Genomic DNA, 14,830 nt, shown 5'->3' with positions numbered 1-14,830 from the left:
GATGTAGGAATATTAAAAATTAGGACATTCTGAAATATGAATCTGATCTACAGCTATCATATCCAGTCATTCAAGAACCCCAATTCAATACTTAGTTTGGATTCTGTGCTTTACAGTTAAACTTTCTTAAAAATAATTTCACAGTTAAGAAGTAAGGATCATGTCCCAGGAGACAGAATTGCAAGGAAAAATCATAAATTAGCTATTTCAGCCCAAATTGAAAAAAATCTAAATTCCAGAAGCACATAGAATCTCCTTCACCTCAACTACTACCTCAACAACTGAAATAATCAAATTTTGCACAGCCAGTTCTAAATATTCCACACAATTAGTACTGCTCCGAATAGCTTGGTTTACTAGGTGATAACTTTGCTCTCATTTTTAATTTATTGAATTCACAAGTTTGGTATTCCAAACATTGCTAGAATTGAAGGAGGACCCAACAAATGGGAGGCAAGATGTCTCATGTACTTTACTGGTTCATTATCTCAAGCCATTTGATGTATACTTACCAAATATTTTTCCTTCATTTTAACCAAAGCCATCATTTAACACATGCATGGTTCAGACTTTCCCAATTAAAACAATAAATTCCATGTCTTATAAATCTGACATTATGTAGTGTAAGACAACGTAAAATATCCTAGCACTGCATTATTTTAATTAGCAATTTCCAAATAACAGATATCATATATAAACTTTGAAACCTTTACAGTATCATAAAAGGTCACTAACGGAGGGAAAAAAATCATTCCCTAAATTATTCACCTATCCATGTTATCTACATATTTATACATTTAGACATTTGTGGAAACACTTGGACAGAATTTTATACATTTATATTAATCAACCTTGAAAGAAGAACTCTAACAATAGATCCAAAGATTTTACTTCATTCCTGTTCTGGCAGATTAATCTCTTAACTAAGGGCAAGCATGGAAAGTATCTGTTCAAATTAAGAAGGCAAAATGTGAGCAATTTAAGACAGACATTTGCTCTAAACTGTTTCTCCATGACTGTTGTTATTACAGCAGTGAATGTATGTTTTTTGTCCTTAACTCTAGCTGTGAAGCTGAAATTTCTCCAGAGCACACACACCCAGCTTTGAGCATTTTTAAACCAGTGGTGAAGTAAAAAACTGTATTACACAAAGACTGTTGTGTATCAAGTTATAAAGCCCTTTACTTCCAGTGATGACATGCTAAAGCAGTATTGATCGCAGTGTTGCAAGAAGTATTCTTTATATCAGACAATGATCAGTCACCTCAGACTTTAAATACCTAATACAATTTTAAGGGCAGGAACCCACTAACTCTTGAGTTCTGGTCCATTTCCAAATTCATAAGTTACATTCTGACCTAAAATGCTATTCTTCAATTACATTTTCTAACATTTTTTTCCTCTCTTCAGAACAGTTTATTACTGATACAGAAGAGGTGAACTCTTTCTACCCAGATATGCTGCATTTCAAATAGCATTAGAAAGACCAGAGTTTGGAACCATTTGCTTTATTAGTCCAGCCCAATATCAAATTTGCTATAAAAAGCATAGTGCTGCCCTGTCTCTGCACAGCATTTCTTTCCTTGGTCATTTATATTACAAATCTCTGTGCCACACCTTAAAGAAACTTACCACAAGCATTTAAATTCTGTGTTTTACTTTCACACATTTCCTACTGGTTTCTTCCTTTCCCAGTAAAACTTAGTTTATTGTTTTGGTTTATATATTACTAGTTCATAACTCTTTCAAACTCTATTTACACTTAAATAACTTAGCAAGATGGAGTAAAAATCCTTGGGTCTGCATCCTAGGCCCATTAGGATCCAGCAGCTGTGTAACTCAGGAATGGATACTAGAAAACAATCGCTACATTTTCAGCAGTCCTCACAGCATGACAAAAATAGCCTAAAACACAGGTAGGAGCATTTTCTGAAAACGTGACATCCCTCAGTAGCTAGTCCTTCTTCCATTCCGACTGTCATAGGTGTATTGTGTTTCTCTGTGTGTAACTGACCTCCAGTCCAAGCCATGAACAGCTACAAAACTGTTATTTCACAAAGTGCAGAACCTTGGTACTAGCAAGTCTTTGCTGAATTTGTGGCACTTAACATTTCAGTTGTGCAAGAGACGTGAAGGAAGAAACCGAGTCCAAGTCATTTCTAGTTCGTTGTGCTGTATACACACTGCAGTATGATGAGCCCAAAGATAGCCCCTTGTCTGTAACATACTCGTATAGGATGAGCTATAGTAATGAACAGGGAGGTTTTCTACAGTGGTAAGTTTCTGATTTTGAGAACAGAGAGTTCAAACATTTGAAAAAGAAATTTGAATTGAACTGGTTTGCTGATAGGAACACCGCATCTCCAATGGAAGCTTTTTCTGGTGAGGAGTTTATGGTTTTCCCCTTCTGAGTGCACCAGCTAGTTGTCACTTTTGTAGTATAAGGTCACTAAGATTCTACTAGTACTACAAACATTTTAAAACACAACCCTGCACACTGATTCAAAAGTTTAATCGGTCATATTCTTACCTGCAGCTATTAGCAATGACACAAAAAGGAGGACTGGCTGAACTGTGGCCCATATTCATAATCGGGCCCTCCAGTGGTTCCCATAACTTGTACAGCAATGGAGAAGACTGCCATAGGATAGAGCATCCTCAACATACTGGTACGCTACTATCCATTTCTTGCCTGTCTTTCCAACAAAAGGTCTCTGTGCTTACAGCATATTTAATCATCTTTGTCAGTTCATGGTGCTGAATTGCCCCAGCCTCAGCACCCTTGGGAAGACCCCTTTTTCCTGGGTTGTTTGAAACAGTTTGCTCCTCTATGTCTCTGCTTATCAATTAGAAGTTGGCAAATCATGCTAAGCACAACACTAAGAGCCACTATTACTGTTACATTGAATTTGGATATATTAATATATGAAATTAATGCAGCAATCCACATCTCTGGAAATGCAGCATAATTCAAGAACTTGATATATAAATAAACAAAATACCTCTTATCCTATGAAAAGATGTCAGTCATGTATATCCGAAATAAAGACCAGCCAAAATGCTATGCCTATCTGGTTCAGAGGCTTGCACAGTGCTTCTTCTAAAAGAACTCCATTAATGGAGTTGACTACTTGCCCCAGTGCCGAAAGGGTTCATGCTACTAGAGAAAGTCACCACTGGTAGTCTGAATTTCGGAGTATTTTATGTTACTTAAAGGCCTTTGATAGTGAGACTGCTTTGAAAAAAGTAGCACAAATTGTGCCTGTCTTAACTTCCAAATTGACCTGTACATTTTATCAGAAACACATCTTATATCTGAAATGCATATATATATGTATTATATAAGCAACATAGACTGATGACAGGCTAGTGGTAGTGGCCATATTGTTGAACAAACTTGTAACTCTACATTTAATTCCATAACATCAGAAAAGCTGTAACAGTCAAGATACTGATCATTAACTGGCAACTGAAGGTGAGATAGATGTTAGTTACGAGTTGTAAAGCACATAAGCCACACTGTACTTGGGGAAAAAAAGTAATGTTTTCTTCAAAAGACTTCACATAGATAGAATTAGTAACACTATAGTGGTGCTTTTTTAATGGATCAATTCACAGACTTGCAGTGCTTTGCATGGAGCTGGATTGCTTACTGTAAATGCTTACTTTTTGATTTATTTATAAAGAAAAGATACAGGGGTAATGACAGACTGGACTAAAGCAGAGTATGTACACTTCAGGAACAAAATTGGTAAATTACAGCCTGCTGTTATTTACCCAGGTTAATCACAAGAACTTGGCTTCATGCAAGTTTGTTTAGAGCATCTCAAAGTTTGCTTTATCAGAGGGCCCAAAGGGCACACACATTTATCCTGGGGAAATAGAAGTCGGGTAGAAAGACATCAGGTTGAACACAAGGCCACAAAACCCAAACAAATAAATAAACCAAAAAGAAAGAAATCAACCTGCAGTCTTAATACATGACTATGTTGAAAATGTCAGCCAACATTTCAAAAGACATTCATCAACCATAATGTTGAATAAGCAGTACTGTTTTTGCAATAATATACAAGAAGCGACAGCCCATCTGGTTAAGAGAAAGCTGTCAAGACTAAATATTCTACATCAGCAAGCACAAAAGTTTTGAACTATACACTGGCCACCCCTGTCTATAGAAAAATAAAATTATTCTGATTCTCCGACCGCATAGAAATCATTTGTGAGTATGTTCAGTGCTCATAATAATGCAATCTCATCGTTACAGCATGGAGAGAAGACCTCAGGACTTATGTCACAACTTTGTCGTTGGATCCAGACAGCATGGGCAAACCACTTTACCTCTGGGACTGCTCTGGTTTCCCCACTAGCACCCAGACAGATCAGAGTTCTTGTAAAACAATGAAGCCACTTGTAACAGGAAATCATTAAATTCTGAATCCTATTCCAATTTTATTTTTCAAAGTCCAAACACATGTCATTCCAAAACCAAAGTCAGTTGGTGCTAAGCATATACGCTGTATATACGGAGACATCCTCATCTACAGAAGAAATTAAACATGAATTTTTCATGCACTGGATGATCATACTTTACACTTAAAAATTATATACCTAAATTCTACTGCACATTAGAAAAATATACATCTAACTTAAGTATTAAAGTGCAGATTCATTATAGTTAATCTGCACCCACAGCACTGTCATCACCTGAACAATTACAAGTCCAGAACCCAAGAGTTTCTATTCCATGCCTCCCAGCATAGGCCTCCCAGTGCTAAAACCCCACACTGTACAAGTAAAGCCTGGCAAGGTATGAACACTGGCTGGTAGCTAAGGGTATGCATGATCTTATACAATCTGATTTCTCTGAAGACTGAGGCATCAGTAATCATGCAAAACATGCCATCACGTTAAGTAATTTATTTCAGGCGATTAAGCAATATGTATTATGGAGTAGGTGTAGTTGTAAAACTGGGGCTTATTTTATGTATTTAAATCTTGTCAAACCAGAATACTTGTGAAAATTAGAAAACTCACAACTACGTTTGCTACCCTCATTATAGCTTGGGAAGCCTGAAACTTTCTGAAACCTTGTGAACATTTCCCACAATTCAAATGCCTTGTGTCTCAGGCAAAGCAAACCATGTAGGGAGAGGTGGTATTGTAGGTACTAAACACAAGTTCCATGTTTTTCTTTTAATTGCAAAGCAAATTTGGACTTGATTCTGCTTTTGGGTAAGCTTCTCCTCCTTCCCACCACACTGCAAATGCTGTATTCCAGCTTCCAGTCCAGTATCCAGTGAATTAAAGGCTTTGAATAAACAGGTTTTTCCTGAAAGGATGTTGCTGTATGCTGCCCTGATCATCTTTTATAGCTTCACCAGGGAACAATAAGAAAAAGCTGGAAAAGTTAAATGACGCATAGAATAGGAGTTGTTTTGGGAAGGAGCACTTCTGGTTTAGTAAACTTGAACTTTTTTTTTTTTAAGTGTTAGAAATTATAGACCTTTATAAAAACTTCCAGTAACATGTCTGATGCTATTTTAGCCACATACTAAGTTTCTTATGTATCTTTATTTTCCACGATATCTTGTGTTCTCAATCTTTAGCTGGGCTGCTAAGTATGCAATTTTCAAAGCAAAATGCTTAATAAGAGTACTCCTTTTAATCTTAGAAAAATACAAACATAATTCAAATAGCTTCTAACAAAAGCTCTTTTTAAAAAGAAACCCTGAGGTCAAAAACACACAGGAGGGCCAAAGCCGAAGTATTAACGTCAGTAGTAAGTTTATAAAACAAGAACAGTGTTAACTTCCACAGTACTTAACTTGTGCATGTCATACCACATTAGACTGCTTCTAATTCCATAGATCAGTAGCTGTGGGGAACAGCACACAAAACACTAATTAACTACACAGCTGATGTAGTTACAGAAAAAAGGGTGAACAGACATTTAAAAATCCAGCTTCAAGTGTTTATTCTCCTTTAAAATGATAGCTTGAAATTTCTTGGAATGATTGCTGCTGCTAGAATAAAATTCTGCAAAACTTGCTGCAAAATAAATAGCCTGGTTTTATACAACCAGCCATCACGATTCCCAAAAAGGTTCTTCAGAAACAAAGAATAAATAGTAAAATAGAGGCATGGTAAAGAAATCTATTTGCAAAATTCCCTCAAGAGGAAAGATCAGCAAATGCATTCAAGAGGTTATTTTTTACTTCTAGTACTCTGTGCATTTGTTTAACACACTTATTAAATCAACCCGTTTCTATGGGCAAACAAATCATGATGTACAGCTCAGAATTCAAACACATTCTGTAATCACGTATGTGTTTTCTTAAACATTCCATATCTGCCTGGGGAAAGAGAAAGTCTCCCTGGCACAGCCCCTCAATGGACTTGAAGGGGTGATATATCTGGAAACTAGCCACTGCAGAAGAAAGGAAAAAACATTTTGAACAAGTGGATAAAATGAACTGCTCTCATGGACAGAATTCTTTGAAATGGGCAGTTATTTTCAAGGCTGATTCCAGGAAGAAACACAAATTATTTTTAAGCATTTTTACAGAAAGCTGAACACTATTGCTTAACTTGCTTGTGCCTTCAAAGACCAACACGAAAAACATCATCATGCATTTGAAGACGAGATCTGGAAACCTGGAAATGCCTATCAAAGCAAGATTTATTCATTGCATAACAGGCAGGATGTTCCACTCTCATGAGGAAGTGCAAGTACATAGCAAAAGGAAAGCCAAAACAATCTTGAGGGCATTGCTGCAGTAAAATGCAATTACTGAGCACTTACTTTGTCAGTGCTGCTGGGAGAGAAGTAGAAGGAATTATTTTTAAAAATCAGTAACTTTTTAAGACGCAATAGTCACAGTCAAAGCATTTTCATTTATTAATTCTCAGGGAAGGCTCTTCTATCCAAAAGACACGTTTTTTTTTAATTCAGAAACCATTTTTTCTTTTGGAGACCATTTCCTTTTCAACTGAATGCACAAAGAACAATGGCTTTTCTCTTTTCAAAAGATCTGAAGGGGGAAGCCTGCCCAGTGGCTAAAGCACAATATCAAAACTTAATTTCATTAGCAGATCTGGTAACAGTCTTCTCTGACCTTGCTTCCAGTTCCATCTCTGCAACAAGAGGTTCCTACAGACATGCTACTTCTGAAATGCTAGGAGACAGAATTCCAAAGGAAAAACACTTGGAACAAAAAGCACAATGTTTTTCATGCAGCTCTGAATACTGAGCAAGCAATCATCAGATTGCAAGATTATCAAAGAGATCACCACATTATTTTCCTTTCAGCTGTGCCATTTGGAATGTCCACTTCATTGCAAGCATCTAAGGGCCATGGGCAGAAATATCTGAAGTGAGCAGTAGTTCACATTAGTGGCTTATAGGGACATTATGCAATGTCGCTCTCTCTGAAGAGGAAACGAGCACTTAGACTTGGTTACCCTAAGATTTTCATCAAAACATAAGAGTTCTGTGTTTCACCAAGTGCTGAAGCAGAGGCAACCTTTGAGGAAAAAGTGATCCCCAAATATTTGCAATTGCTGGTTTATATCTTGCCTTCTAAAGAAACTAATTTTCACTAGATTGCAGCAACACTTGTTAATGATTTAAGCAGCAAAACATAAATATTAAATGAAAGGGATAGTTGTATCAAATTACTCCAATTATGTTGCTGCAGCAAAGACAGCTTTCAATTATTTCCTAAACAGGAATCTAAGAAGATTCCAGTAACAAAATAGCCTTATCCAGTACATGACTGCATCACCAAGGATACTTCAAATATATACCATGAATACAAATATATAATAAGCAGAAGTCCTTATTTCTGTTTGAAGTCAGGCATACAATCAGCATTAGCAAAAAAAAACAAACCAAAAAGACATCAAAGGTCCAATTTTACATCATTTGTTTCCAGCGATTCAAAAATTCTGTGTGCTTTCGACACACATATGACTGAGGGGCCAAAGGAGCTAAAGATTTTATACAAAAAGAAGGTTATAAAAAGCAGTTGTCCAAGATGGCTTCAAAATCAATCAGCATCTTTGTAGGTCTGCAATGCTGAAGTCCTGTTTTGCTGCCCTGCCCTTTTCTTTGCAGAAGTGATAGTAACAGACTGGAAAGCAGTTCGCTCCAACACTTTCCTTTTCTTGGCATGAAGGAGTGTCAGACTTGGTCTTGACATGTACAGCTTCATCTTAGTGTTTATGTAAACAGATACCAACATGCTACACAAAAACTATTTCTTTACCATGATCAAAATACATGGGGCTGCTATTTTATGTTTGGAACACAACCCAGAAGTCAAGGTTGACTTTGCCAATTTCCTGAAATTTCCTTGATGTCAAACCAAGCACATTTCTATCGCTGTGTATGTATTTGGGCTGTATACACAGCAGCAAGGACACACTTGATCTCATTCTGTCACTCTGAACATCAGCTATGTGTCAGGGTAGAGAATGAATTAAACTGCGAGCCAAGTCTCGCTGCAGTGAGGCTGAAAAAAGACCAACTCCAGCTGTGTCCCTTTTTCTAATGGTTTCAATGTATAAATTTGGTATGCTGAACACAGGTTCATTATATTAATTACAAATCCTGACATTAAAATCAATTATTACTATGCATTCTAAATTTATAAGGGCTCTACCTGACACTGAACCAGCTAGTAGCTCTGCAGTAGAATAAAGGTCTCTAATGGAAAGTTATTGCCAGCAGCTGCTCTGTTGTCAAAAGGCTGCACAGGCAGACCCTGCAAACCAAACAGAAACTGAACACTAGAGGAAGCAGAACTGAACTATTCCTGGGTCTAAATCCACAAAGTCATTATTAAATAGATTTCTGTTTCTTTAGGGTTGTTTACAACATGAAACATATTGGTTTTTATCTTCAGATCTTTCAAATTGTTTTAAAGTAGGTCACCCTGGTTCTTACAGCATGGCTAGAAATACTGCAATCACTCTGACATTTTTACTTTTGCCCCCATTTGAAGATCCTGAAAAACAACCCTCTAAACGTAAAAGAACTCTTGGTTTTTTTGGGTCACCCTAAAGGAGTTTACAAAAAGAACAGACAAACATAAAAGCTAGATTTAACTAGGGGTCAGGTGAAAGGAAGAGTACTTCTAGCATAATTTTTACTGCAAATTAGGTTCAACATTATACAGTTCTTTCCAAATTCATAAAACATCAGCTTGGAGGAAAGACTGAACTGTTAAACAACCTGCTCCTGCCAGGATAAGGCCACATTAAAATATGGGAGACCACTTATCTAGATCTATTTTTGATGACGATTTAATGGCTTGTAAGTAAAATTTGCTGCTATTCCTGAGGAAAGCAAACTGCATTGATTACCATCATGCAACAACAAAAAAAAAGTTTCCAAAAATTGCTACAAAATGATGTTGCACTAGAAGTCCATCTGACACTATAAAGGAAAATACAAACACTTCATACTTTTTCTCAGATGTGGTACATTCTTGAGTACTTAAAAAGGGTTCATATCTTCATACTTCATCTGGCAGCACTTTATTCCTTTCTCTTTTTGGTAAATATACTCACTACTTGCAACTGAATTTGTTCATCAGCTATTTCTGAATGTAAGTATTAAACTGAAGGAAACTGGCTAATACATATGTCTGGTGGGCAAAAGATACTTACATGATCACCACTATTAAAAAAAACAAAACACAACACAATAAAACATAAACCACATGACTCACAGTTCACAGCATAATTCACACGATTACATTTCAAGTTATGTATATATTTTTAGTTGCAAGCACGTAAGTCATACAATCAGTTGGTGCTGTTCAAACCCCCGACCCTTTCTAGGCCATTTTAATACACTTACATGTTATTTTCCTTACGGATATAAGAGAGTGTGCTCACCTGAAAAGGAAAAATGTTGTCAGCTCTATTCAAACTGTCTTCCATCCACGATTTTGGAGCAAAGGCTGAGCTGGGTCGAGCATATTTCTGCAACTGGATATGATTACTTGCAAAATTCTTCTTTAAGGGCGAGATGGAGTTCAAGGGTGTTATCCCTCCGTTCAGTCCTCTGCGATGGTCTCGACCTTGGGACCCACCCCACCCACCGTATCCACCTCCACCAGGGCTCCATGAAGATGGTGTAGGCGATGGACTTTGGTAGCTGCTCCATGGAGAAGGTGGCTTGTTAAGATTATTAGCTAAATGAGGCAACTGATTAAAAGCAGCATTTCTATGTGTGAATGGAGGTGGATGAGGACTTGCAGGAGACCTCCTCTGTTGCTGATGCTGATTGTGATGATGCTGAAAATGGGGGTGATGAGGGTGGTGTTGAGAGAGGGGTCCAATTTGGGGGGAGAAGCTACCACCAAAGCCAGGGCTGACGTGGTGTGGAAAATTCTGAAACAGCAGAGCACCATTATTAGCTGAGGCAGTAGGGACCCCTCCCTGGTGAAAAAAACTTGCATCTTCATTGATTATTGTAGAAGAAGAAGGAGCTATAGCTGCAGACCAGTTACTAAAACCAGTCAGAGAAGATGCAGTGGACGTCAAGGGCTGCGTCGAAGTACCTAGCCCTGAAGCCTCTTGATAATCGAATCCTGTTAACACCGGCGATTCTATTCTTATTTTCTCCTTTCCATTGCCGTTCTCTGAAGAATTATCGCCCTGATTTTCTTCAGTTTTAGCTTTCTCAGGTTCAGAGAGCATGCCTGCTTCCTGACTTTGACCAGGGGAAAGCTGCTGTTTTTCTAGGGACTCTTGCTTTTCCTGTTGCTGAGTTTTAGATTTTTCTGACCCCAGAATCTCATCCTGAATATTATGGGCAGCTGGAGCAGGAAAGAGCCAAGCTGACCCAGCACTACTGCCATTGGCAGCTGTGTTATTATTTATAAAAGCAGCAGGACTGGGGGTTGCATTTTGATGATGGTGTGGGGGCTGCAGATGTGGATGAAATCTGACTGGAAAAGCTGACTTATTTCCAGTGTTGTTTTGCACTAACACTCCAAACCCGTAATCCCCCATTTATTATATTTAGGGTTTGAATCCTCCCTTTAAGAACAAGTTGATGTTTAGTGTTTACCTCGTCCTCTTCTGAGGCGAGATTAGTATCCTGGTTTTAGCTAGATTTTCCAGTTTCTCCCTCCACGCTATTTCAGATTTGGATAAAGATACCTGCTTTTTTTGCAAAAGCTAGCTCTCTCCAACTATTTAAATGTGTCAATTTTGTCTCTTTCCTTCCTTTGGCCAGGAGGAAGGGAAAAATAAATCTTTGGTTCACAAAATAAGAGGTTTCCTTTTTCTAAAGGAAATGCACAGCAGTAAGAGAAAAAGCTTCTGGGGAATAAGAATAAAGAGATTGTAACTATCCTGTTTTCTTCCTCCTCAGCAGCCTCGACTCACCCATAAATGAGTTAAGAGGGAAGGGAAAAAAAAAGAAAATACAATGACGTCTGGTCCCCCGACCCCTTGGCAGCAAAAAAATAGATTTAAATCTGGAATAATTTAATACATCTCTATAATCTAATATATATTTGTGTCCTGTTCAAAAAGAGTCTTTGCTGTGGGTAAGGGAAAAATTTACCTCAGGATCTCAGCATTCAGAAGGGTGAAAAGGGGCAGCAAGTTGCAGAAGAGGCTTTTTCCCCCGTGCTGTTGGGTTTAACGTATTATATTTAGTAATAATATACACTGTGTGTGTATGCGCGTGTGTGTGGTTGTTTAAAGGGGCAAGATCTTATCTCAGGAAATTAGTATTCTATGTGTGTTGGGTGGGGAGTGAGTTGTGCAGGAGAAGGGTGGATTCTTGATGCTGCTCCTTTTGGGCTGGGTTTCTGAGCTCGCCAGACTCGCTTCTTATTTATGATCCAGTATTTGCGTGTCCTTCATATGAGTCCTGGCTGTCCGATGAGGAAGATTTTCATCTCAGAAATCAGCATTCACAGTTCGGGAAAAGGGAAGGGAGGGGACAGCGAGTTGTGCAGGAGGAAGGGGAAGGAGATTTTCTTGCTCTCACTGCTGCTGGAAGGGTGGGTTCTGGTGCGGGGCTCGTTTCTTTCGCCCGAGATAACGCGCGTTCCCCGCAGACAGCGAGCCCCGGGCTGAAAGGCCAGTGGATGTGCGAGCGTGTGTTGTGCCTCCTTCTCCTCAAGGACTCGGCATCCAGCGGGGCAGAGGCGGGCGGGCTCGGCTCGCCAGGCCCCGGCTCTCTGTGGGGTGCCCCCGCGGTATCCCCCCTCCCTCACAAGAGTCCTGGTGTCGGGGAAGGCAGGAGGGTTTTTTTTTTTACCTCAGGAGAGGAGCAGCCTCCAGCAGGGAGGGGAAGGTACCGGCGGCGGGGGGTCGGGCTCCTCTCTCCCCCATGGAAGGTGTTTAACCGGTTCTCCCAAATCTCCCGGAGATTACGGGACGGGGTCTCGGCAGCTGGGTGCAGCGGAGGGGGGCCAGTGTCCTTTGGCAGGCATTCGTTGCTATAATATCATCGGTAATACCTCAAAATCGTACCCCAAACACTGTAGGTTTATAACACCCTTTAGCACCGAAGGGCTGGAGCTCCTCTAGTGAACCTTACCCTGGGCCTGAGGGAGATGCATTAGAGCCGTTTTCCACATGGAGCGGAAAGTCAGCAAAATAATGTAACAAAATGTTTGGAAGGCAACTTCTGTGGAGAAAATACCACAGCACCTGACTTCTGTTTGGGTTTTAACTCTTGAAACATGGAACTGTGACACAGTGACAGACTGTCATATTGGAAATTGAAATGGGAGTTATTCACGGTTGGTTTCTGCTGCAGGGCCCACGCTGTGCTGGCCAGGTACTCCCCATCCGGCACGAGGGAAATTGATTCCTATTGCATGGGTTAAAGGGAGGTTTTCACTGATTTTCAGACATATTTGCCAATGAAGGGACAAGAGGTTTGAGCTGTGACAGCCAGCAAGTCTCATCTTTCAGGATGATGGATGAGGCCATTACAACATTTTAAGCACTATAAATAGAGGTGTTTATGGGGAGGGGGATTACAGAGATGCATTTGTGCAACTGTCTCAAACGTGGTACCTTGGGACAGGATTGCCTCAGCAAAAAATTAAGGTTTATAGCATGCTTTAGGAAGTTCTGGATTGAAAGGGAATGCGTATCACAGCATAAACTATTCATTCGGCATGTATTTTATATAGCTCTGTTATTTATTAAACATTTAGTGATTATTACTTCATCACGCATAGCAAATCTGTATAAAAGTGATGGGCTTTGTTGTACCCAGCTGCCAGGCATATGAAGTGAAATTCCAGTTTTACTTCAGCTGCGGTTACCAGATGGGTAACACTACACATTACACATCTGATTTCTTTTCAGATATTCAGTTATGTATGTGGTCTATGGGCACAAGGGGCACAACCATAGGTCCAAACTGATGTTCACTGCAGAATTTATTCTCGCACATGAATGTGGCTTGTTCAGGGGCAAGCATCAAAATGTTTGTCTACTACAGTTCCATTTTGTAAAACAGTTCATTTCTGGGATGGGTGCCCTTTTGCACATCTACTAATTAAAATGTGCAAATAAAATTATAGTTCAAAAGTAAATAACAAACCCCTGTGAAATAGCTATATGTGGATACACTAGTAGAAAAATCAAGTGGAAAAGGAAACATGCAGACACATTTCCTGAATAATTTTTATTTAGTAGTGGGGTGTCCACTACTACTTCATCCAATACTACGCAGTCACCTGATGGCAAATTTGTTTGATACGGATTCTTTCAGCAAACCCAGCATTTCTTAACAATTTTATTAAATCAGTTTTCTTTGCAGTCATGTATACCTTGTTTCCATGTGTGAAAATGGACTTGTTTGCGTATGGAGAAAACATCTTTGTGAACATGTAATTACTGGGTTATAATTTCTCCCTTTATTTACTGTTCAACCTGTGTGAGCACATCTGATACTAAGTATTATTTTCCTCTGTAATTTTTCTAGTCATACTGTTATTATCATCATCATCATCATCAGGTCCAGGGTTAACAAGCACTTCTGTCAGGAAGCTATGAACCTGGCTCCAGCAATAGATTGCTATTACATGAATAGTTTGGGAAAGACTGAGTAGATGGCCTGAATTTAATTTCAGGCACACCCTTGCAGTGCATTAGGGTAGATGCAGGTCACCTAGAGTGATATGAACAGAACTTCCAAAATCTGACTTTAATCACTTTGCTTGACAAACATGGTTTGCTGAAACCATGGAGGTTTCTTAACCTAGCATTTTGATGATATCAACTGCGCAATAGAGTTTGTGTCATCTTATTCAATCCCATTGAGGAAAAATGCCTGAACAATATGCAGGGATTGCAGTCATTACATTAGTTGCAAAAGGAGAATAAATCTCTGAAGAAAGTGAGTATAATCTATATTTAGCAGCCTGTGAGGAAGTTGCCACTTGGATGGCTGGATGATGTGAAGAGGGTCTCAAATAATGAAAAGCATTTAACACTGTCCCACACGACATCCTTGCCTCTAAAAGGGAGAGACATGGATTTGACAGATGGTCCGCTCAGTGGATAAGGAATTGGCTGAATGGTAGCTTTCAGAGTTGCAGTCAATAGCTCAATGTCTGTTGCACATCAGTGACTCTGATGTCAGTGGAGACCAGCGACAAGTGGAGCTCCTCGGGGTTGGTATTGAGACTCATGGTGTTCAACGTTCTTTGACAGCAACATGGACCATAGGATTGAGTGCACCCTCAGCTTGCAGCTCTGAAAGCCAACCATATGCTGGTTTGCATCAGGAGTGTGGCCAACAGGTTTAGAGGGGAGATTCTCCCCCTCTACCTCCACT

General features: G+C 39.2%; 1 protein-coding gene across 5 annotated transcripts in view; it reads right to left on the bottom strand.

Moving 5' to 3' along the window:
* The window catches only part of CPEB4 (cytoplasmic polyadenylation element binding protein 4), a 42,610-nt gene extending 30,180 nt beyond the window's left edge, over positions 1-12,430 (bottom strand). For 3 of the 5 annotated variants that reach the window (XM_057411998.1, XM_057411999.1, XM_057412000.1), the window contains exon 1: positions 9,904-12,430. In XM_057411998.1, coding sequence (XP_057267981.1) covers positions 9,904-11,025 — 1,122 coding nt within the window. In that variant the 5' untranslated portion in view covers positions 11,026-12,430. Of the gene's footprint in view, positions 1-2,014; positions 3,253-9,903 lie in introns of those variants that run through there. The other 2 variants (XM_057412001.1, XM_057412002.1) reach the window with 2 other exon arrangements.
* Between the last annotated feature and the right edge of the window lie 2,400 nt (positions 12,431-14,830).

Source organism: Pezoporus wallicus, unplaced genomic scaffold, assembly GCF_028554395.1.
Source record: "Pezoporus wallicus isolate ANWC-B61680 ecotype Strahan unplaced genomic scaffold, APGP_CSIRO_Pwel_v1 contig_6354, whole genome shotgun sequence".
NCBI classification, from domain to species: domain Eukaryota; kingdom Metazoa; phylum Chordata; class Aves; order Psittaciformes; family Psittacidae; genus Pezoporus; species Pezoporus wallicus.
Note: the sequence above shows the minus strand (reverse complement) of the source record. Positions and strands in the feature narration are given on the sequence as shown.